The sequence below is a fragment of the Candidozyma haemuli genome (assembly GCF_002926055.2).
Source record: "Candidozyma haemuli strain B11899 chromosome Unknown F_2014730914, whole genome shotgun sequence".
NCBI lineage: Eukaryota > Fungi > Ascomycota > Pichiomycetes > Serinales > Metschnikowiaceae > Candidozyma > Candidozyma haemuli.
The window spans coordinates 92,410-117,808 of record NW_020289912.1 but is presented as its reverse complement, the minus strand read 5'-3'; the positions used below and the strand labels follow the sequence as shown (position 1 = coordinate 117,808).

The 25,399-nt window shown below is 44.1% G+C and overlaps 2 protein-coding genes across 2 annotated transcripts; one reads left to right on the top strand and one right to left on the bottom strand. All coding sequences in view use genetic code 12, as the record gives it.

Annotated features, from left to right (window-relative positions):
• Positions 1 to 137: 137 nt before the first annotated feature.
• On the bottom strand, positions 138 to 18,019 carry CXQ85_003757 (uncharacterized protein; the record flags this gene model as incomplete). The annotated part of the gene is made up of 3 exons (XM_025487391.1): positions 138 to 9,687; positions 9,712 to 10,684; positions 15,292 to 18,019. The coding sequence occupies 3 exons, from the start codon at positions 18,017 to 18,019 to the stop codon at positions 138 to 140; spliced, it is 13,251 nt and encodes a 4,416-aa protein (XP_025344407.1).
• Positions 18,020 to 21,024: 3,005 nt separating this feature from the next.
• Positions 21,025 to 23,739, top strand: CXQ85_003756 (OPT family small oligopeptide transporter; the record flags this gene model as incomplete). Its single annotated transcript, XM_025487390.1, has 1 exon — positions 21,025 to 23,739. The coding sequence occupies one exon, from the start codon at positions 21,025 to 21,027 to the stop codon at positions 23,737 to 23,739; it is 2,715 nt and encodes a 904-aa protein (XP_025344406.1).
• Between the last annotated feature and the right edge of the window lie 1,660 nt (positions 23,740 to 25,399).

The following is a 25,399-nucleotide window of genomic DNA, read 5'->3' as shown; positions in this document are numbered from 1 at the left end:
ATTATAGAAGGTTAAACAAGTTGTAACGAACAGAGCCTTTATTAAAGGGTATAAATAAGATATGCGAAGAAGTAAAAAGCCCGAAAAGGATACTAACATTTTAGCGAACGAAAGAAAGTAGAGGTGATTTGTCACCTCTAAATAGCAGCGAAAAATGCAAATGGGAGCAACCATTTAAGGTTGAAGCTTGGAAGGGAGCCTGATCCAGCATATGATGAAACGCTGGCAGGTTCACTAGCGTCTGTAGAACGGTAGATTGATTCAAAGGTAGTCTGGCTTCCAGATGGTGCCAGGTAAATCGAGGTAATGTCGTCGGTACTCTCGATTGTGGCTCCCGTGCCATTGGTTGTCTCAGTGGTCTTGGACGCTTCTGTTTCACTATGAGCAAGGGTCTGCAGGCCTGTTGGAACGACCCCATTTGGCGTTCTTTCAACTTCTCCATTGGTGGATTTAGGTGACTTGGAAACGACGTCACTCTTCGTATCAACTGTAGTACTTGCCGAAGAATCCTCACATATAGACGTGTAATAGGTCACGGTACCATCGACAGTACTTTCAAATATGGCGGCAGTAGCTGTTGTTGGAGCACCTTGTTCGTCTGAACTGACTAGTGTTGTAGTGCGAGGGGCAACGGAGCTGACAGTTTCAACCTCACCGTCTGAAGCAGTAGTCTCGCAAACAAAAACAGTCTTCGTGAAGATATCTCCATTGTTGTCTGTAGTAACGATTTCGGTGGTCTGTTCGACTCTTGAAGCCTCATCCGCACCAAACGCAGAAGTAGTCGTAGTCAACGACCCGTCAGAATCAGTTGTAACGATCGCGATACCAGACTCGGTAACTGGGTTACCGTTACCGTCAGTAGTAGTCCAAGTGGTTGGGAAGCTTGTAGCACCAGGAGTCTCGTTGTCGAACTGCGAAGTAGTAGTGGTCAACGATCCATCAGAATCAGTTGTAACGATCGCGATACCAGACTCGGTAACTGGATTGCCGTTACCGTCAGTAGTAGTCCAAGTGGTTGGGAAGCTTGTAGCACCAGGAGTCTCGTTGTCGAACTGCGAAGTAGTAGTGGTCAACGATCCATCAGAATCAGTTGTAACGATCGCGATACCAGACTCGGTAACTGGATTGCCGTTACCGTCAGTAGTAGTCCAAGTGGTTGGGAAGCTTGTAGCACCAGGAGTCTCGTTGTCGAACTGCGAAGTAATAGTGGTCAACGATCCATCAGAGTCTGTAGTCACAATAACCACTCCAGAGTCGGTTACTGGGTTACCGTTACCGTCAGTACTAGTCCACGATATGGTGGAAGGTGTAGCAGCAATAGTATGAGGGAACTCTGATATAACCGTAGTTATCGAACCGTCAGAATCAGTAGTAACAATAACGACACCAGACTCAGTAACTAGATTTCCATTACCGTCAGTAGAAGTCCAAGTAGTTGTGTACTCAGTAGGTCCAGGGATTTGCGATGTAGTAGTAGTCAAAGAACCATCAGAATCGGTGGTAACAATCACGACTCCAGACTCAGTAACTGGATTGCCGTCAGAATCCGTGGAAGTCCACGTGGTGGTATACTCAGTTGGTCCATCGTAAGGGAATTCTGAGGTACTGGTCGTCAACGAACCGTCAGAATCAGTGGTAACAATCACCACACCAGACTCAGTAACCTGGTTTCCATTAGAATCAGTAGAAGTCCAAGTGGTAGTATACTCAGTTGGACCTTCATAAGGAAATTCAGAAGTAGAAGTAGTCAAAGATCCATCGGAATCGGTAGTCACAATCACGACACCAGATTCTGTAATTGGGTTACCATCGGAATCTGTTGAAGTCCAAGTCGTAGTATACTCGGTTGGTCCATCATAAGGAAACTCAGAAGTAGTCGTCGTCAAAGATCCATCGGAATCAGTGGTAACAATCACCACTCCAGACTCGGTAATTGGATTGCCATCGGAATCGGTAGTAGTCCAGATTGTAGTGTATTCCGTTGGTCCATCATAAGGAAATTCCGAAGTAGAAGTCGTCAACGACCCATCAGAATCAGTAGTAACAATAACGACACCAGACTCAGTAGTTGGGTTACCATCAGAGTCAGTCGTAGTCCAGGTAGTAGTGAACTCGGTGACACCATCGGTTGGAGCAGCGTCTTCGAATTGGGAAGTAGTAGTAGTCAAAGAACCGTCCGAGTCAGTAGTGACAATGACAACACCGGATTCAGTGGTTGGGTTACCGTCAGAATCGGTAGTAGTCCAAGTGGAAGTAAACTCAGTAAGGCCATCGTCGGTTGGGACATCCTCAAACTGGGAAGTAGTAGTAGTCAAGGATCCATCAGAATCGGTAGTCACGATAACAACGCCGGATTCTGTGATTGGGTTATCGTTACCGTCAGTAGATGTCCACGTAGTAGTATATTCCGTTGGTCCATCGTAAGGGAATTCTGAAGTTGTGGTAGTCAAAGATCCGTCAGCATCAGTGGTCACGATAACAACTCCAGATTCAGTAATGGGGTTTCCGTCGGAATCGGTACTGGTCCACGTAGTGGTGTATTCAGTAGGGCCTTCATAAGGGAATTCTGAGGTAGTAGTAGTCAACGAGCCGTCTGAATCGGTAGTCACAATGACAACTCCTGATTCAGTAATTGGATTGCCGTCTGAATCTGTTGAAGTCCAAGTCGTAGTATATTCAGTTGGACCGTCATAAGGGAACTCAGAAGTAGAAGTAGTCAATGAACCGTCTGAGTCTGTAGTAACAATCACGACTCCAGATTCAGTTACTTCATTACCATCCGAATCAGTGGAAATCCACGTAGAGGTGTATTCCGTTGGACCAGGGAATTGCGAGGTAGTGGTAGTCAAAGAGCCGTCAGAATCCGTAGTAACGATAACAACTCCAGACTCGGTGATTGGGTTACCATTACCATCGGTAGAAGTCCACGTAGTGGTGTATTCCGTTGGACCAGGGAACTGGGAAGTAGTCGTCGTCAAAGAACCATCAGCATCAGTAGTCACGATAACAACACCGGATTCAGTGATTGGATTTCCTTCTGAATCAGTGGAAGTCCACGTCGTAGTATACTCAGTAGGACCAGGGAATTCAGAAGTAGTAGTAGTCAAAGAACCGTCCGAATCAGTAGTAACAATCACCACTCCAGACTCGGTAATCGGATTGCCGTCTGAATCAGTGGAAGTCCACGTCGTAGTATACTCGGTTGGTCCATCATAAGGAAACTCAGAAGTAGTCGTCGTCAAAGATCCATCGGAATCAGTGGTAACAATCACCACTCCAGACTCGGTAATTGGATTGCCATCGGAATCGGTAGTAGTCCAGGTTGTAGTGTATTCCGTTGGACCGTCATAAGGAAATTCAGACGTGGTAGTAGTCAAAGATCCATCAGAATCAGTTGTAACAATCACGACACCGGATTCAGTAATTGGGTTACCATCCGAATCTGTTGAAGTCCACGTAGTGGTATAATCCGTTGGCCCATCGTAAGGGAACTCAGAAGTAGTAGTGGTTAAGGAACCGTCAGAGTCAGTAGTAACAATAACAACACCGGATTCGGTAATTGGGTTACCATCACCATCGGTAGAAGTCCAGGTTGTAGTGTACTCGGTTGGTCCATCATATGGAAACTCAGAAGTGGTAGTAGTCAAAGCACCATCCGAATCAGTTGTCACAATCACGACACCAGATTCTGTGATTGGGTTCCCATTACTGTCAGTGGAAGTCCAAGTGGTCGTGTACTCAGTAGGACCAGGGAACTGAGAAGTTGTGGTTGTCAACGAGCCGTCAGAATCAGTAGTAACAATCACGACTCCTGAATCAGTTACTTCATTACCATCCGAATCAGTGCTGGTCCAGGTTGTAGTGTATTCCGTTGGACCGTCATAAGGAATTTCAGAAGTGGTAGTAGTCAAAGAACCATCAGAATCGGTGGTAACAATAATGACGCCAGATTCAGTTACTTCATTACCATTACCGTCGGTTGACGTCCACGTAGAGGTGTACTCAGTTGGACCGTTATAAGGAAACTCAGAAGTAGTAGTAGTCAAAGAACCATCCGAGTCGGTAGTAACAATCACGACGCCAGATTCAGTGACTGGATTTCCGTCTGAATCGGTGGAAGTCCACGTAGTGGTGTATTCGGTTGGACCAGGGAACTGGGAAGTTGTCGTTGTCAAAGAGCCGTCAGAATCAGTGGTCACGATAACAACACCAGATTCTGTAATTGGATTACCGTTACCATCTGTAGAAGTCCAAGTAGTAGTGTACTCGGTAGGACCTTCATAAGGGAACTCAGAAGTAGAAGTAGTCAAAGAGCCTTCTGAGTCAGTAGTGACAATCACGACGCCAGATTCTGTAATTGGGTTCCCATTACTGTCAGTAGAAGTCCAAGTGGTCGTGTACTCAGTTGGACCGTCGTATGGGAACTCTGAGGTAGTGGTAGTCAAAGAGCCGTCAGAATCAGTGGTAACGATCACGACACCCGATTCAGTAATTGGGTTTCCATCTGAATCTGTTGAAGTCCAAGTCGTAGTGTATTCCGTTGGACCATCGTAAGGAAACTCGGAAGTAGAAGTAGTCAACGAGCCGTCTGAATCGGTAGTCACAATGACAACTCCTGATTCAGTATTTGGATTGCCATTGGAATCGGTAGAAGTCCACGTAGTAGTAAATTCGGTTGGACCATCGTATGGGAATTCCGAAGTAGAAGTAGTCAAAGAACCATCAGAATCGGTGGTAACAATAACGACGCCAGATTCAGTTACTTCATTACCATTACCGTCGGTTGACGTCCACGTAGTGGTGTATTCCGTTGGTCCATCATAAGCAAATTCAGAAGTAGAAGTAGTCAAAGAACCATCCGAGTCGGTAGTAACGATCACGACTCCAGACTCAGTAACTGGATTGCCGTCAGAATCACTGGAAGTCCACGTAGTGGTATATTCCGTTGGACCATCGTATGGGAACTCTGAGGTAGTGGTAGTCAACGAGCCGTCAGAATCAGTAGTAACAATAACGACTCCAGACTCAGTAACTGGATTACCATCTGAATCAGTGCTTGTCCAAGTCGTAGTATACTCAGTTGGCCCATCGTAAGGGAACTCAGAAGTCGTGGTACTCAACGAACCATCCGAGTCAGTAGTCACAACAATAACGCCAGACTCAGTAACACTGTTGCCTTCGCTATCGGTGGTGGTCCAGGTTGTAGTATACTCAGTTGGACCAGGGAACTGAGAAGTAGTAGTAGTCAAAGAACCATCAGAGTCAGTTGTAACAATTACGACACCGGATTCTGTGATTGGGTTACCGTCTGAATCGGTACTGGTCCAGGTTGTAGTGTATTCCGTTGGTCCATCGTAAGGAAACTCAGAAGTAGTAGTAGTCAAAGATCCGTCTGAGTCTGTAGTAACAATCACGACGCCAGATTCTGTGATAGGGTTACCATTACCATCAGTAGAAGTCCAAGTAGTAGTGTATTCTGTTGGTCCATCGTAAGGGAATTCCGAAGTGGTGGTAGTCAACGAACCATCCGAGTCAGTGGTCACGATGACAACACCAGATTCAGTAATTGGATTACCGTTATCATCAGTAGAAGTCCACGTAGTGGTATATTCAGTAGGTCCATCATAAGGGAACTCAGAAGTAGAAGTTGTCAACGAGCCATCAGAATCAGTAGTAACAATGACCACCCCGGACTCTGTTACTTCATCGCCATTGGAATCGGTAGAAGTCCACGTAGTGGTGTACTCGGTTGGCCCATCGTAAGGAAACTCTGAGGTAGTGGTAGTCAAAGAACCATCAGAGTCAGTGGTAACGATGACTACTCCAGACTCAGTAATCGGGTTTCCATCCGAATCGGTACTGGTCCACGTAGTGGTGTACTCAGTTGGTCCATCATAAGGAAACTCGGAAGTAGTCGTAGTCAAAGAACCGTCCGAATCAGTGGTAACAATCACAACTCCAGACTCAGTGATTGGATTACCATTACCATCTGTAGAAGTCCAAGTGGTTGTGTACTCAGTAGGTCCAGGGAATTCTGAAGTAGTAGTACTCAAGGATCCATCAGCATCAGTGATCACAATAACAACACCAGATTCTGTGATTGGATTGCCGTCTGAATCAGTACTTGTCCAAGTCGTAGTATACTCAGTTGGACCGTCATAAGGAAATTCAGAAGTGGTAGTAGTCAAAGAACCATCAGTGTCAGTAGTAACAATAACGACTCCAGATTCAGTAATTGGATTGCCATCCGAATCAGTAGATGTCCACGTAGTGGTATATTCCGTTGGTCCATCATAAGGAAATTCAGAAGTAGAAGTAGTCAACGAGCCATCAGAATCAGTAGTAACAATCACCACCCCGGACTCGGTTACTTCATCGCCATTGGAATCAGTAGAAGTCCAAGTCGTAGTGTACTCGGTAGGACCAGGGAATTCTGAAGTAGTAGTAGTCAAAGAACCATCAGAGTCAGTGGTAACGATGACTACTCCAGACTCAGTAATCGGGTTTCCATCCGAATTTGTTGAAGTCCACGTAGTAGTGTATTCCGTTGGACCTTCATAAGGGAACTCAGAAGTAGAAGTAGTCAAAGAGCCTTCTGAGTCAGTGGTAACGATGACTACTCCTGATTCTGTGATTGGGTTACCATCCGAATCAGTAGACGTCCACGTAGTGGTGTATTCCGTTGGACCATCGTAAGGGAATTCTGAAGTTGTGGTAGTCAAAGAGCCATCAGAATCGGTGGTAACAATAACGATTCCAGACTCAGTAATTGGGTTACCATTACCGTCAGTAGATGTCCACGTAGTAGTATACTCGGTTGGCCCATCATAAGGAAACTCAGAGGTAGTAGTAGTCAAAGAACCATCCGAGTCGGTAGTAACAATAACGACGCCAGACTCGGTAATTGGGTTACCATTACCGTCGGTTGACGTCCACGTAGTGGTATATTCCGTTGGCCCATCGTAAGGGAATTCCGAAGTAGAAGTCGTCAACGAGCCGTCAGAATCAGTAGTCACGATAACGACACCCGATTCAGTGATTGGATTGCCATCTGAATCAGTACTTGTCCAGGTAGTAGTATACTCAGTTGGACCTTCATAAGGGAACTCAGAAGTAGTGGTAGTCAAAGATCCGTCAGCATCAGTAGTGACAATCACGACACCGGATTCAGTAATTGGGTTACCATCCGAATCTGTTGAAGTCCACGTAGTGGTATAATCCGTTGGCCCATCGTAAGGGAATTCTGAGGTACTGGTCGTCAACGAGCCGTCAGAATCAGTAGTAACAATAACAACACCGGATTCGGTAATTGGGTTACCATCACCATCGGTAGAAGTCCAGGTTGTAGTGTACTCGGTTGGACCATCATAAGGAAACTCAGAAGTAGTGGTACTCAAAGATCCGTCTGAGTCTGTGGTAACGATCACGACACCAGATTCTGTAATTGGATTGCCATCGGAATCGGTAGAAGTCCAAGTAGTCGTAAACTCAGTTGGGCCAGGGAACTGGGAAGTTGTCGTCGTCAAAGAACCATCAGCATCAGTAGTCACGATAACAACACCGGATTCAGTGATTGGATTGCCGTCTGAATCAGTACTTGTCCACGTAGTAGTATACTCAGTTGGACCTTCATAAGGGAACTCAGAAGTAGTGGTAGTCAAAGATCCGTCAGCATCAGTGGTCACGATAACAACGCCAGATTCTGTAATTGGGTTTCCATCTGAATCAGTACTTGTCCACGTAGTCGTGTACTCGGTTGGCCCATCGTATGGGAACTCAGAAGTAGTGGTAGTCAAAGAGCCTTCTGAGTCAGTAGTGACAATCACGACGCCAGATTCAGTGATTGGGTTACCATCCGAATCAGTGCTGGTCCAAGTAGTAGTATATTCAGTAGGACCGTCATAGGGGAATTCTGAGGTAGTAGTAGTCAAAGATCCGTCAGCATCAGTTGTAACAATCACGACACCAGATTCTGTAATTGGGTTCCCATCGGAATCTGTTGAAGTCCACGTGGTGGTGTATTCAGTTGGACCATCGTAAGGGAATTCCGAAGTAGAAGTCGTCAACGAGCCTTCTGAGTCAGTAGTGACAATGACAATTCCAGATTCAGTTACTTCATTACCATTACCGTCGGTTGACGTCCACGTAGTGGTGAATTCCGTTGGACCATCGTAAGGAAATTCAGAAGTAGTGGTAGTCAAAGAACCATCAGAATCGGTAGTAACAATCACGACTCCAGACTCAGTAACTGGATTGCCGTCAGAATCACTGGAAGTCCACGTAGTGGTATATTCCGTTGGACCATCGTATGGGAACTCTGAGGTAGTGGTAGTCAACGAGCCGTCAGAATCAGTAGTAACAATAACGACTCCAGACTCAGTAACTGGATTACCATCTGAATCAGTGCTTGTCCAAGTCGTAGTATACTCAGTTGGCCCATCGTAAGGGAACTCAGAAGTCGTGGTACTCAACGAACCATCCGAGTCAGTAGTCACAACAATAACGCCAGACTCAGTAACACTGTTGCCTTCGCTATCGGTGGTGGTCCAGGTTGTAGTATACTCAGTTGGACCAGGGAACTGAGAAGTAGTAGTAGTCAAAGAACCATCAGAGTCAGTTGTAACAATTACGACACCGGATTCTGTGATTGGGTTACCGTCTGAATCGGTACTGGTCCAGGTTGTAGTGTATTCCGTTGGTCCATCGTAAGGAAACTCAGAAGTAGTTGTAGTCAAAGATCCGTCTGAGTCTGTAGTAACAATCACGACGCCAGATTCTGTGATAGGGTTACCATTACCATCAGTAGAAGTCCAAGTAGTAGTGTATTCTGTTGGTCCATCGTAAGGGAATTCCGAAGTGGTGGTAGTCAACGAACCATCCGAGTCAGTGGTCACGATGACAACACCAGATTCAGTAATTGGATTACCGTTATCATCAGTAGAAGTCCACGTAGTGGTATATTCAGTAGGTCCATCATAAGAGAACTCAGAAGTAGAAGTTGTCAACGAGCCATCAGAATCAGTAGTAACAATCACCACCCCGGACTCGGTTACTTCATCGCCATTGGAATCGGTAGAAGTCCACGTAGTGGTGTACTCAGTTGGACCTTCATAAGGAAATTCCGAAGTAGAAGTAGTTAAAGCACCATCAGCATCAGTAGTCACAACAATAACGCCAGACTCAGTAACACTGTTCCCTTCGCCATCGGTAGAAGTCCACGTAGACGTGTATGACGTGAAAGGAGGAGGGATCACCGACGTGGTGGTTGTCAATTGACCCTCAGAGTCGGTGGTGATCAAAACCACACCCGAGTCAGTCACAGTATTGCCCTCGTCATCGGTAGTAGTCCAGGTTGTAGTGTATTCTGTTAACTCTGGAGGAGAAGAACTGGTTGGTTCTGGTTCAGAACTCACTGGTGGCGCGGAACCTGAATCAGTGCCTGACTGAGCAGACGACTCAGATGACTCAGACGACTCAGACGACTCAGGCTCAGAGGAAATTGGGGCGTCAGAAGACTCAGAAGATTCTTCGATAGAGCTGCTGACTGTAGTGCTGGAGGTGACTGTGCTGGAGACGGTGGAGGTCGACAAGGCAGGGCTGGAGCTAGATGCGGCAGAACTAGAGGAAGCGCTGGCAGATGAGGACAGGGTTATGATGCTGGAGGAACTGGAGGAGCTGGAAACCGTACTAGACGTTGAGGGGGAAGGTAACGGCGTGGTGGTGGGCTCAGGGAAATCAGAACAGTAACATTGTCTGGGGACTGTTCCAGGGTAAGCGTTGTTATAGGAGATTCTGGTACCGGCGCCAAAGACACCGTTGGTGGAGAAACCAGAGCTGGTATAGCCTGTACCAATGTGGAAGTTAAGTCTGAAAATACCAAGCAAGAACGAAAGGGTCAAGTTACCGGTGTTGGCGTTGTAACTGTAACTGGTGAAACCAAGGTTCACGCGAATCTGGTTACCGTTACCAAAACCCACAATGTTGTACGCCTTGACACCTGTGATACTCTGGGACAAGCCAAGCACCGACAACATAGACGAGGCAGTGGAAAGGAAAATGGTTTGTGAGTCGGCAACGTTCCATGGACTCACCTGAAGCTGAAGGTGACCATCATCCATAATGTTGATACAACCAGAACCTCTAATGGTGGTGGTTTGCAACCAACTCAAACGCTCAAGACAGATAGAACCGTCATTTGTGATGGAGCCGAGTACCTGGGAAATGGTCACTGTCGAGGCGCTACCGCTAGTTTGACTAAGGTAAATTCTACCCGTGTTGTCCCAGTTGGTGGCCGAGCCAAGGATGATTGGGGGAACCAACGAGTAAGAGCTTATACCAAGCCACATACTTCCGCTATTGACAAAACTCCCCACGGAATTTAAGTTATAATTACTCACAACACTAGCTCTCAAGGAATTAAACGCAAGGTCACCAGTGTTTCTAATAGAGCCAGACACAATGGAAACAGAAGCAGCTAAGCCATTGGCTGAGGTCACATAGAAGCCACCTTGATTGTTCAAACTTCCAGCAAGAACAGTGGCAGCATTATTCACGATAGAGTAATACACATCGGGATAGATGGTGAGGCTTCCAATGTCCAAACTGATAGGAGAGACATTCACGGTATTTTCTGTGATGGTCAATGCCCATACCGCAGAAAGATAGAAGGCCGATAGAAGCCACCCTCTAAGGTAAAGAAAACTCATTGAGCTGTGAAGGTTGGAAAAGCCATAGAGAAGTCAAGAAATTATATATAAAGTTGAGACCGGCGAAATTTCTGTTTGGCCGTTTGCCGTACATGAGTGGGGCGCCACCAGCGCACACAGGGAGAATATGTGCTTCATGGCTTAACGGAGAAAGAGTCTTTCCAAAAGGGTTTTGCCTTGCTGCCATCTGAAAGTTGTGAAACCCTGCGGGAGAACCCCAGGTGATGCAAATGTATTAAGCGACATGTGTGCTGCACGATTACAGTTGTGTATGTAAGTGCTGCACTGTGTATGCGCGCGGGCGATCCACAACACAGTTCCTTACTTAGGCGATTCTTCATTTGCACCTGTCAGAAGCATTGTCCCAGCCATTGGTAATGATACGTTTGAAGCTGGGTTTACTTTTGGTCTTTGAGGGCCACGTTTGTCTTCTCTTGTCATTGCCGAGTAAGTGCCTCAAAAAGGCCAAGATTGCTCGCGAATGTACCCTTGGCTGTACCCGCCAATGTCCTTCCACTCTGCGGTCTAAGCTGTCTTGCAGGGCATACTTTCTGCCGTCTTTTTTGAAATATTTTTTTCTATTTTTGCTTACAAATGGGTTAAGCCGCCCGAAGACCCAAAACCAGCACGTCTATTGGTTGTGTACACATTCACATTTGAAGTTTGGTGAATCTACGCATGCAAGCTTGTTCCAGCATAAGGTTAATTTTCTGGTTCATTGAGCCGCACAATGGAAGCCATAGTCTTCTCGCTGGAGTCTGCATGTCCTCGTAAATGTACCAGAAAGAAGAAAGAACAAAGGAAAAGAGAGTAAAATTTGCGAACGTCCTTCCAGTAACGGCTGCAGACGAAACGCTCTTAGGGCGGGTCATCGCCAGAAAGAGATGTTTGACCGAGGAACCACGACAAAGGGGGGGTACCTTTGTACTAACCTTAAAAAAAGCTTAAATCAGACTTTGCGCTATGTGAGGCCAAACTCTATTTTCAGGGAGTTTTGCGTAATGTTAAAATTTATCCTCTCGTGATTCATCAGGGGTACGCTAGTCCATAGCACAAAGCAAACATAGGAGCTTTCAAAGCGCAAAATGTTTCGGTGCTCCTCGTTGGGTTGTCGGGAGGTGTCTTCTTTTTTTTTTTCACGTCTTCCTACGTTTGCTCATGTTCCCAATAGGCAATATTGTTCTTCCTACACTCCGCTGCTTCCGCTGCAGAGCCGCTGAAACTGTAGGTGGTTTCGCCGAATTTAAGCCATGGACGAGGCTCCGCCCATTTGCCGAGGCGTGTTCCAGTCTAGTGTTTACGGAGGGCCAAGGTTAACGCTGAGTCTAACTTTGGTTCTATGAGCGTTTTTTTTTTTCTATGTACGGCAAAGAAAAATAGAAAGAAAATCGCTTTCCCGTATTGGTAACAGACTTCATGTTGGTGACCTTGGGATTTGAAATTGGATTTTTTGGAAAAGCGACAGCATTGCTCGAGAGAATCTGTTTCGAACCCTGGGGTTTCCATAGGTCTCACTTCCCAGCATGTCTCTGCGCCATGCTTGCTCAAAGCCTCGTCGAATAAACCCGATCGAAGGAGGAACACAGATGTGTTGAGTGTATGAGGGAAGTAAACTTTTTAGCAAATCTTAAGTGGCTAAGGTGCATGTCTTGAGAGAGTGGCTTGCCAAGGGCAGGCGAGTGCGAGGTAATGGCTGTCATTAGCATCTTTTGCAGATGGGATCTGCTTAGCGTCTGACCGAATAGGGGTATTATTTGGGGAGAATTTCAGGAAGAGCATGTGCAGCAGATTTGAACGGTATTCAATACTCTAGTACTACTGACTCTTCCTCTCACCTCTTTGTTTGGCTCTGGAATAGGCAGGCGGCTACTGGTTTTTGTAAAAGACCCCGCAAATTTAAAGTATATTCATACCAGTACACGCTCTTAACCTGGCCTTGTGTTGTGCAGCAAGAGTATAATTAAGGTTTCACAGTCGTCGGATTTCGAGGAGACTTCTCCTTTGGTCGGGCCATAAGGCCCTACTTCTGTATAAGCTTTGGAAAGTTACTCCTCAATCTATTTCTGAGGCGGTAAAACGTTTACAGGCAAATCTAGGTTGGTGGTGGTCAAGTGGCATCAACTGGAGCTTGTTGACCCTTCAACTGCTATAGACCGTCCACCAATGAAACGATTGCTATCCAGCTGTAACATTTCTTATCTTCACTCGCCGTAAGGTGTACATAAAAACCGATTTAAACCGTCATACCGTGATGAGATATCCTACGCATCGAAGCCATTATTGGATCTACGGTGTTTCTTGTCCTCTCGGGCCATTTGCTCCCTAAGCCCGGTAACTCCTACCCTTCAAAACTATATAAACTTCAAACTCTCCCCTCGGCACTACCGGTAAACCTTCTTATTTTACCTCGCTTACTCCACGCGAGCTTGTACATGCTTCAGGGCGCTTCCCCGCATAATCAACCCATCTAGCATAGTAAGTTGTACACATCTCCTCCAAATCCAAGCATGGCACGGAGCAACTTCCGTCATCTGGCAAGTCGATTAGTCTTGACAATTGTCGGATTTGTAGACATGGTGACTGGTATGCATAAGATTGCCTGACACTTGACGAAGATATGGCTGCGTTTCGCTTAATAACGATATCTGCAAGGGATGGGCCAAACATTATCTGTCTGACAAATCCTTGCAGCACCGATGCTTCTTCTACTGAAAAAAAAAAATGGCCTGATTTCACCCAGCAAAGTGACATCAATGTCGGCTCGGCTTCAAGATCTTACTGTAGCATGAAGACCATTGTGTCTTGCCGAAGAAAAGCAATCCACTCCGGTAATAAAACAAGCAAGAAAACTAAGCAAATTCCCACCCCCTGTTGATATCCTTTTTGATTCGGAATTAACTTCGGCAAGCTTCGAGGTCTCACACTATAGCAAGAAACCACAAAGCAACATAGTTGCACAAAGTAACTATCTAAAGCCGCACAATCGAATCTCTTCTGCACAGATATGCATAGATGAATCCTCCAACTCCATGGGGTACCAATCACGAAGAGAGATGTTTGACGCCTTAGGGCGCCCATTACGGCTCAGGTGTGCCTGTCGGAGAGAATAATACACTGGAAACGCCTTTGGCAAACACGGCGAAATCTTCTTTTGGGATGGTCGCCACAGTCAGTGACAGCAATGAACCAGGTTTGTGGTAGTATTGCTGTACCACAGGCCTTTCCTTTTGAGTTCGTTAGGCTGGGTAAAAATTCGCCGAAGATGTCGAGGTAAAGATCATAAAATGGTATGAGAAAGGTATAGGAGAGCTACTGAAAGTTGTAAATATGAATAATAAAGCTTGAGAAGCTCTATGTATCGTTTGACTAAACTACCTGACATTCATCATATTATATGATGTTTCATTTATTTCCTTCATTCGGCTCTGCTGTAGTATGATATGGAGAAAATATACCATATTGCTCTCCTTTTCAAATGGAAATGGTTTTTTTCCTCTTTCCTTTTCAGAGACTCGACAAGAACCAAAGGTTCGCTGAAGCTAACTAAATGACTTCCAATTCGAGTATATTATGAGCTGGCAAAAAACAATTTTGAGCTAACTACTTAATCCCTCAAGCGTTCTGGCGACAGCTCAAAAGCAACTTTCGTAAAAGCTTGGCTGCTTACTTGGACTACCATGGCAGCGCATTCGAGGTACTACAATCCCTCTACGGCCTGTTTTGACAAGCATCTTCCCCACTGTTCTAGGCCTTCTTCATAAATCTGCACCTACTGCCTAACTAAGGAAGGAGCGTGTGAAATTGAAGGAAGTACTCTACGCAGAGGGGTCCTAGATGTATCGTGTTGAATGTTGCACAATGAGAAGAAACCTCGCAACGGGACAAAAGCAGCAGTGAATATCACTAAAATTTCCGAATTTTACCAAAAAAATCAATTCTATACTTTGTCACTTTCAAGATATGACTATCAGAATAGCGTAGAATACAGATTTACCAACGCCGCAGGCCCCACCGAAGAGCCTTTCAGATTTTTGCAAGTTAACGGCCATTTTAAGGGGGAAAAAACAGTAAAGACAGAAAAATCTCCTTTTGCGCTACATTTTGCTTCTTTTCTTTTTTAATTTAGACAAGTATCTGATTTTTGGCGTTGCTTTAAAATTTACACTTTGTGTTCTCTAGTCGTTTTCGCAGTAATTTTTCAAAAGTACTGCTCGTTCAATGAATGTTTCATATTCTATAAATACGACAAGGTGCACAAAAAGATAAAATATAAGACAACAATAGAAGAAAATTGAAGGAAAGCCACCGAATTACTTGTAAAATTGTATGGTGTGGAAAAAACGTGGGGGCGCTTGCAGAAATAAGAGACCCTGACTCTACCAATGGCACTTGCTAATCTCTTCAATAATCATAAATCAAACATGTTTAGTTTACATAACTACTTAAAAGAAAGGAAACAAAACACTGGCCAAAACAGCAAGTACAAGAGTAGGTGAAGTTTTGCCTGAACCCGAGTCACTGCTGTAGGGGAGGATTGAGTGGGTTGAAGAAAGGGCATCAGAACCGCGAAGAGACCCTGGTTGACTTCCTGGTGTTCCTTCGTTAGAGCCTGCCTTTTGCAGTGCTGTCTGGGAGTGTGGCTTCTGTAATTCGGGACCAACCTTGGAGCTGGCATGAGAGAGGGCAGAAACGCCGTTTATCATGTCCAGGATACTATTATGGATCTTGTCTGCGCCCTCCATTGCACCAAACACCTTAGTTGCCGTTCCAGAGGTGTCTTCTTGTCCTTGTTCACAACGCGTACAGTCTATTGTTGAATAAACAGTGCCCTCGTCAGCAACTAAAATAGTTGAAGGTGCATTTACCTTTGTGTTGGGGTCGTTACCAAGTACCTGAGCGCCATTGCCTTGATTAGCAGCATCACCTAGAGGGTCAGCCTTATGTCTTGGGTCCAGGAAAGGTTTCAAGAACAGAGAAGAATTCTTGTAGACGGAATGAGCCAGTTCGGAAATCTGTCCAATTCGAGAACCCGAAATTGATGAATGCTTGTGCTCATCACTTGATGGAGAATCAGAAAGGCCAAGAATTGAAGGAAAGCCTTTTCCAGAATGAGAAAGTATCGAACTGGATAAGGTTACTGAAGATCTGGAGTCGGCACCATGGACAGAGCTAATACCCAAGACCAGTGAGCCCAGTGAAACATCATGACCGCCAGATATAGTGGAATCGAAAGTGACACTGGAAGCACTATTAGGATGAGGAATTCCAGCCAAAGCGCTGTGACCATCGCTTGCGGAACTTAAAGATTCGACGAATGATGAAGGTGAGGGAATGGATGGGCTTGGTCTGGCACTGGCTGAGGCTTTATGGGATGACTCGTTCACCGATTCTGAGCTCAGCAAAAATCTAGAACTTTCGCTTTCAGAAATGGAAAATGACGAGCTTTCTGAGTTTGAGGGATCTGAACTTGTAGACTCCGAAAGTGAAGACAGTGGGCTCAAAGAGTCGGATGCGAGAACGATTTGGGAACTAGAAGCGAGCCCTGAGCTAGGTGATACCTGGTATAAGGATTCTGAGCTTGAAGTATCTAAGCTGGAAGACACCAAGTTGGAAGACTCCGAGCTGAGTGAAATAGAGACCAAGCTTGAAGAGCTTCCCAAATCTGAGTTTTTCGAGACAGAAGAAGCAGAAGGACTTTCCAAAGCAGAAGGACTTTCCAAAGCAGAAGGACTTTCCAAGGCAGAAGGACTTTCCAAGGCAGAAAGACTTTCCAAGGCAGAAGGACTTTCCAAAGCAGAAGAGCTTTCTGAGGAGCTGGAAATAACACTTGAAGCGGACTCTGAGCTTGGAGTCACCGACGAAGAGCTGAGAGAAGAGGAGGAGCTCATCTCAGAGGGTGAAGCTTGGTCTGGTATACCAGTAGAAAGGACAATGACATTTGAACCTTCCTTTAGTTGTTTGTCCTCGCTAGCAGATTGAGCTAAACCGACCTCGTCATTTTCCAAATCAAATACCATGTATGCGCTCCTAAGGAAGTTGTCTCCCAAAATGACGTGGTCATTAGTGTCAAGCAAACCCAACTGGCATCCTATAATGCTATTTCTGACGACAAAATTTTTGATCGGTACATCGATGTTGATACCTTCAAACTGGAAGGAGACCATCTCATCAGAGTTGAGAATATCACAACTAACACGATAATTACCAATGAATTTTGTGGCTGAAAACCTTTTTGCAATTGCCTGGTTATAATCCGCCGGTAAGTATGTAAAAGTTGTTCCCGTATCAAGAAGGGCTGCAACCGGGTTGGAGACTTGAAGGTTGCTTCCATTGATTCCCTTTAAGTTCACAGATAACGTAATGGGATGATCAATATAGCGAGAATAAGTATTTACTATTGGCACTTTGACGAGCGGGCCATCGAACCGAGATGTATCGTAACCACCAAAAAGCAAGTTTCCTTGTGCTGGATTGTTCTTGCCCAACCACACTGAATAAGCATTCATTTTAATTTTACCCAATCTTTTGAGACGCAATGGTAAGTTTTCGTAAACATACGAGCCTCTGCCATTTAATGGTTCATTGGTATTTTCATTCCCAATATATCCAATACCCAAAACACCGACTGTCAGTGACGTGTATGGAGCGATACCGAAAGAAAGTCCTTCCACGACATCACCACCAATATCAACATCGTCCGTGACCCAGTAGCCAAGGGCATACGTAAAATCACCATAACGGATATAAAATGCCTTATCAGTTTGATTAACCTTGAGGGTATCGGAGGTATCGGTAGCGAAAGAACCGTATTGGGTACAATGGGCAGTATCGAAAACGTAGTTAGGAGCAGCCTGGCCCAATGAGACAATAGGGTTATTGGCCAACTCAAATTCCAAAAGAGACGAAAAGTGTGGGATCAAACTATTGACGTCATCGCCAAAAAGACCCGTAAAGATAGAGCCATCAGTAGGAGTTGGGTCTGCCCTCTCCTCGAGCTCCAACTCTTCCCTTTTCTGGTATCCAAACAACTGAGACTGGGAACAAGGTGAAGTTGCAAACCAGAGGTCAGAAGAGCCAGTGTCTACCAACACCTTAACCTCTTGACCTCCACTGCCTATTTTTAACGTTGTCATGTAGAATGTCTTAGCATTTTGAAGACCAACGCTGAAGGTGTCATCTCTTTTCCCGTATTTCGGTAACTCTTCTTGTTCTTGAAGCAATTTCGCCTCCTCTCCTCTATAAATATGGAGGTCAAGCGAAACGATAGCTTGGGCTATCCCAACTAATGCGGGAAGAAGATGTAAAACTTTCATCGCCCTTGAACACCATAAAGTCTCTACGAAGCTCTTTTATACAATTGACTTCCAGCACGAACGGTGATTAATCTGCGTCCCCTTTTGCATTTTCCCTTCACATTCCCGAAATTTGGGATATTTGTGTGTATACCTTGACGTATGTTCCAGTGCTGTGCGGCTCGTAGTATTCCTCGCAACTACGTTTAGATCGACAAAGATTTTAGATGATAGAAGTCCACATTAGGGGAACAATTAAAGTTTTTGATTAGACTTTAGAAAAAAGAAAAAAAAACTAACAATAATGCTTTTCAAGCCGAAATGATAGTGTACGGTTACTGTGGGGGGAGTCTGAACGTACCATTCTTGCGTATATTTTGCAGCTGCATATTCTATTATGTCACGAGCTTTAATTAACGTAACGTTCATTTTCTTCGAGACAAGGTTGTATTAGCCTAATTTCAGATGTTTGCACCATAAATACACGTTTAGAGGGGAATTACGCCTGATAAGGCGAATAGGTGTGCGTTTCAGAGGTGGGTTAAGTCTCGGCACCTGAGGTGTTCCCATCAAAAGACGTTTACATAAAAAATTATATCCTGTCAATTTGAAGAGAGTTACCAGTGTTTCCATACTTTGCTATGTAAAGCTTAGCAGGATTTTTTGCTGAAGAAGATAAACGTCGGACACTATGTGTATGAAGGCTGGCCAAAAAATCTGATTAGGAGAAGTTTCACGCAAAACGACAGTATGGCATAACCCCAAAAAATTCATGCGGCTCATCTTTGTTGGTCTTGGCTTTTATTGTTGTTTAGAGGTATCAAGCTTGATAAGCGAGTTCGACGAAGAGTACGTGTAGCGAAGTGCTCCACTGTCACCTTCTTTTGAACATTGTGTTGATAGAAGAACCTTTGGAAGCTAATAGGTACTACAGGGCAGTGAATAATTCAGGTACTTTCAAAAATGCTTTGATTTAGCATCCAAATGATGGCCCAGTCTCGTTTGATAGAACGTTCTATCCAGCTGTCGGACATCACTGGGATATATGAAGTTAAGTCTTCCCAAAATGGTTGGTACTGGTCCCCCACAATGTATCTGGAACGACTGCTTCTTGTATCACTTCAGACGGACTTCAAGAACAGGCCAAGAAAAGGTTATTAACCTACTTTAAGATAGTCAAAACGATTCAATGAAGAGCTCAATCCATTGGGACCCAAAAAATAATTTGAAAAGTCTCGTCAAGTCATTTAGCAGAGACTGTCTGGTTTCAGGTCTGCTTGATATGCCACTTGTTCTCAACGTGTCGAGTGTAGCATGATTAACAGCGTGGGAAGAAGATACTAACTTGGATAGCCAAGGAACCTTTTACTCTGATGGTTCTGGGTAGGATAGGTTGACTGCTTCAAGGGGGGGAAGATGTGGTTAGTAAAACCTAAGGTTTCCAATGACACAATAAATAAATCTACCATTAAATAGTAGAATAGGATCAATGCTCGTGTACTATAGTAGCGAAATATAACAATGAGAATTTTTAAAATAAATTATGAGATCTTAATTACCAAATCATGGTCTCTTGATGTCCCTTTAGCTCTCTGAAATTCACACCCAAAGCACCCATTCCCAAAAAAATCAATGGTAAATTAATGCTGAACACAGTTTTCCAGGATAACCTTCAGCTATCCCAAAATGTCTTATCGAGAGGAACGGCATCACAGCGAGCCGTGCAATTATTGTGGTGCACGGCGTCTCGGTGTAGTCGGTTCTTATAAGGCAGCCCAGTTTGCTCCTGCTGCATCTCATAATTGGGTTTCTTATTGGCAGAGATTTGCAAAATCCAAAAAAATCGGGCGGCCCTTGCATGTTTTGACGAGCTACATAATGCCGCAACTTAATATAACCATCAAATAGACCGCTTATTACTTTTGCGGCACTTTCATAGGTAGATCAAAAGCTCTTAGCTGACGTCAAGGGAAAGTAGAAGAGACAAAATCTCATTGAATCACGGCAACTTCCACATCACACACAGGAAGTCTCTGTAAAGATGATAGACATATCATCGATACTCTACATAGATCTCTTGTTATCGGAAATCCACCACGATGTGGATCTAATAAGCCACACTTTTCTACACACCATGAGAGATACACGCAAAAGCTCATAACCTAACAAGGCTGATAAGCTGTCATGATGAAAAAGACACGGCAACTCATCACTACCTTAATTACCAGCTTGCAAACTCGAATATCCTTGCTGGGATGACTTTGAATCGGCACCAGCGCTATTCTGCTCTCCCGCCAAATATTCATGCGAAAGGCTGTCAAGAAAGCTTCTCTACAACCACAATTTGTCTTGGCATCACTTAGGATTCTGTCAAATGGTATCTTGGCAAGATGCAAAGCGACGAAATGTGCCCACGTCTTGATTTTTCTTTACAATGGTCCGTAATTGTTTTACTCATTTGACTTGTCAGGGGCTTAGTTTGTCTCATACCGACCTTGTAGCCCCACCAGTTCTTGATACTGAGAAGTGATGCCACGCGATCGGTAGGACAGTAGCCACATCTGTGGTTTCTCCATAGGCATTTGTCCGCACGCGAGGTTAAATTATGAAGTCGCATAAGTGACCATCGGTTACGTAGATATGACATAATTTGTCATTGCTTTTTTGTGGAAAGAAGATATGACAAAATCTGGATGTCTGTCCAAAACGGCCTGTCGAAACTTTTTGGCTTGAAAAAATTATATTAGATGGTAGTCATATTTGCTCTCATTTAAGGGTTTCTTGCTGTGTTGATTAGCGCAAGTGAAGCCTAGCAAATCATATTTTGCGCCCGCCACACTTGCCTCGTTTCCCACACCACGGGCCGCTCGGTAAAAGATGCTGAGAGCCGATGAAGCTTTTGCATAACCTGCGTCTAATTTTTGCAGCCACGGCTTACAGTCCTAGAATGGTTTCCATGAGAAGACCAGAATATAAATTCGAAGTGGTTTCATGCCCTTGAATGCTTTTTTGTTTGATCAACAACCATGTCAGAGAAGATTGATCATATTACTAGTATCACTAGTACTGGAAACAGACATGATGCTGCCGACCATGAAGTTGATCTTCAGGCTGTTAGATCAGAGCAGTACGCCGTGGAAGGGATTGCTGAAGACCTTACCTTAGAGCAGAAGTACTATATCATTAAAAGATTGAACTATGAGAACCTTGAGAATTTCGAGGACTTGCCAGCAACTGCCGCCTTTATTTTGGAGAAGATCGAACATTTGAGTGCTGCCGAATCCGAGGTAATTTTAAAAGATTTCTTGGAAGAGCATGACGGAGACATCAATGTTTCGATCGAAGATTATGACTTTGTAAAGACCTTGGTTGACTACCCTGGAAAAGAGACCTCTGGAAAGGTGAACTTTAATAATTCTTCAAGTGACGAGAAACAAGAAGCAGTCGTCAGAGAACATTCGCTTTCGTCTGAAGAGTCTGGAGCAACTAACAAAATATTCGATTGGGATTTGCAAATTCGTACTGAGGCTGCTCTTGTGGCTTACTGGTCTCCTTACGCTGAAGTGAGAGCTGTTACCGACCCATTCGACGACCCCGAAACTCCATGTGAAACATTCAGAGTTTACGTCATTGGTATAATTTGGGTCGTCCTTGGTACAGTTATTGGCCAATTCTTTGTTGAAAGACAGCCTGGTATCTCTTTGTCCTCAGCAGTTGTGCAACTTTTTGTTTTTCCTTGCGGAAAACTCCTTGAAGCTATTTTACCCGCTAAGAAAATCAACATCTGGAGATGGTCTATTGACCTTAACCCTGGCCCTTGGAGTCATAAGGAACAGATGCTTGCTACACTTTGCTACAGTGTCAGTGGTGGTGCAGTTTATGCTACATACTTCATCAACCTTCAGAAGTTAGACAGATTCTACGCTAACCCAAGCTTTAAGATTGGTGCTCAATTCCTTATGGTTTTCGCCTCTAACTTCATGGGTTTTGGATTTGCAGGTGTCTTCAGAAAGTATGTTGTATATCCTACTGCTGCCATTTTCCCTAACCTTCTTCCAACCCTCGCCATCAACAGAGCATTGGCACAACCAGAGAAGAAAGAGACAATCAACGGCTGGAGAATCTCGCGTTACAGTTTTTTCTTGATTGTCTTCGGTGCCTCGTTCTTGTATTTCTGGGTTCCTGACTATCTTTTCCAGGCACTTTCAACGTTCAACTGGATCTCCTGGGCTGCCCCAAACAACTTCAATGTTGCAATTATTTCTGGATCTCAGACCGGTTTGGGGCTCAACCCGATCACCACCTTTGATTGGAACTACATTCTTGGTGCGCCATTGAGTGTCCCATTTTTTGCCACTATTAACAACTACTTGGGTTCCTTGGTTGGTTTCATCTGTATTGTCGGTCTTTATTGGTCGAATTATAAGTGGACAGCATACTTGCCTATCAACTCGAACCTGATCTTTACAAACACGGGCCAATACTACTCTGTCACGGCGGTGTTGGATAGCAACCAAAAGCTTGACCAGGAAAAGTATGAGCAGTTAGGACCACCATTTTATTCTGCCGCTAATATGGTTGCCTACGGTACTTTCTTTGCATTGTACCCATTGAACTTCTTTTATGTCATTCTCACCGAATGGAAGAAGATTCTGTTTGCAACCGTCTCCTTGTTCAAGTCTTTCAACTTCAAGAGAAGAAGCTCAACTTATGAAGGTTTTGATGATCCTTTTTCCACCTCTATGAAAGTCTACCCAGAAGTTCCTGAATGGTGGTTTTTCATTATTTTGATTATTTCTATCGTGTTTTCCATCATCACTGTTGAGGTCTATGATTTACAGACCCCAGTATGGACAATTTTCTTTGCACTCGCTTTGAACTTCGTCTTCTTGCTTCCATTCGTCATAGTTTATGCGTCAACCGGTACAAGTATGTCGATCAACGTCTTGCTTGAGATGATTATTGGATATGCTTTACCAGGTAACGGTACCGCTTTGAACTATGTTAAGACTCTTGGTACCAACATTGATGCCCAGGCTGAGAACTATATCACCAACCAAAAGCAAGCCCACTACTGGAGAATCGCTCCAAGAGCACTCTTTAGAGTACAGGTGGTGTCTGTTGTTCTCAACAGTTTGGTTTCCGTTGGTATTTTGAACGTTACATTGAACACCATTGATGACTACTGTATGCCTGGTCAATCCCAAAAATTTACTTGCCCTGGTACAAACACCTTCTACTCTGCATCAGTGCTTTGGGGTGTCATTGGCCCCAAGAGAGTCTTTGGTGGTCTTTATCCTATCTTCCAATGGTGTTTCTTGATTGGTTTCTTGCTTGCTTTCCCTTGCTGGGCTGCTAAGAGATATTTCGGGAAGTATGCGGTAGTGAAGTATTTCCATCCGGTTGTATTTGCTGCTGGTTTGATGAACTTCGCACCATATAACCTCAGCTACTACACACCAGCTCTCTACTTGTCGTTTGTTTTCATGTACTACTTGAAGAGTAACAAGCTTGCGTGGTGGCAGAAATACAACTATCTTCTTTCAGGAGGTCTTTCAGGAGGTATTGCTTTTAGCAGTATCATTATCTTCTTTGCTGTGCAATACCATTCGAAACCAATTTCTTGGTGGGGTAATAATGTCAACGACAATGTTCTTGAAGCCACTTACCCTTCAAGACTCAATGCTACATTAGATGCCCCTGGTGGATACTTTGGACCAAGAGCCGGCCATTACCCATAATTTAAGTAAATAGTGACAATTTAGACATTTTTATTGAAATAAAAAAAAAAAAAAAGAAAACAAAGAAAAACATAACAGAGATCATGGTTCCTATTTAACCATAGTAATGTCTTATCCTGGAATAAATCCAAGGAAAATTACACATTCTGTTAGGAAAGATCAATCAGTATAGATATTGAGTACACAGATAACTACTATAAGAAAAGCGACACTCAATTCAAGATCTTTACATATAATTTTTTCCTAAGCTAAATTTCCAGAAAAAAAACTTGTATTTACTTATTTATAAAGACAAGAGATAAAAAAAAGGAAAAAAAAAAAACAGTTTAAAAAGCAGTTTAAGACCGTCTGGGAGGTCTTGGGTCTCTGGCTTCCCTTGAAGGTCTAGGCTCCCTAGACTCTCTAGGCTCCCTGGACTCTCTAGGAGCTCCTGGTGGTCTTGGAGGCTGAGGAGGTTTTGGTGGGCGAGGCAAGCTGCTCCCACCGGAGGAAGATTGATTGGAGTTGTTTGACATTCTGTGGTGGTGGGGAAGAAAAAGAAAAAATAAAAGGAGGATGACAATTCGAGATTATTTATACTTCAGGACGATAGAGCTAGCCAGAATTTTTTTGACGAGAGAGTGGGGCCCCTGAAGCGCAAAGTATGCTGGTTAACGCTATACGAAGCAGCCTTTGTCTACTGATCACCACAGAGAGGTAAGCAAATTATAGCGGGTAATATGATGCCAATAAAATCAAACAAGAAATAACAAAACAACAAGAGCAACCATTTGGATAAACCTTACAGGAACTTAAACAATAGATTCAATGAGATACTTATCACTATATAGACAAAAAGCGGCCCCCCCTTTACCTTACTAATTATTGCTATCTTCACGAGGTTCTCTTGGAGATCTTGGCCTTCTGGGAGGCCGAGCTTCGCGTGGTGGTCTTGGAGGCCTCGGTTGTCTAGGTTCCCTTGGCTCTCGAGGCTCCCTCGAAGGCCTAGGTGGGCGGGGTGGTCTTGGAGGCCGAGGCAAGTTACTGCAAGGGGCCTTGGAATTATCAGCTTGCAGCTGCTTACCTTTGTTTCCCTTCTTCATTTTTGTGTTGGCTCTCATCCCTGAAATTGGTGAAGTCAATGGAGCGTAAAAACAAGCTTTAATACCGAGCAAGAACAATGAAAGAAAAAAAGGGAAATCAGAAAACTTAAGCAGGGATACTGGGTTTATATAGTAGCCATCTTAGTCGAGGTTTCAGGTCAGACATTTGAAACATGAGCCAAACAAGCCAGTTTCAGATAAGACCACCGAAAAAAAAAAAAAAAAAAAATAAGATGACTTATGTCTGCTGATGCTATGGAATGCAGTGATTTTCGTTATGAATCGATATGATTTTCTATGAAATATTTTGATGTGAGGAAACGCAATTCCTAGATTTCCCTTCCTCATGCTTCAACAGCATGAAGTTGCATTCCGCGTCAAATTTGGTATAATGGCTTTAGACGAATACCAAAAAGGTATTTTGTACCTCGTGGAAATGTGCCCCTCAGTTCTACCTCCAATGATATACTAGTAATCTTCTTTAGCCTCAGTCAAAATAAGTACTAAGCGTATTTTGACGTCAAGTGAGTTTCAAGATTTAAAACTTTACAAACGAGAATCTTATCCTACAACTTAGA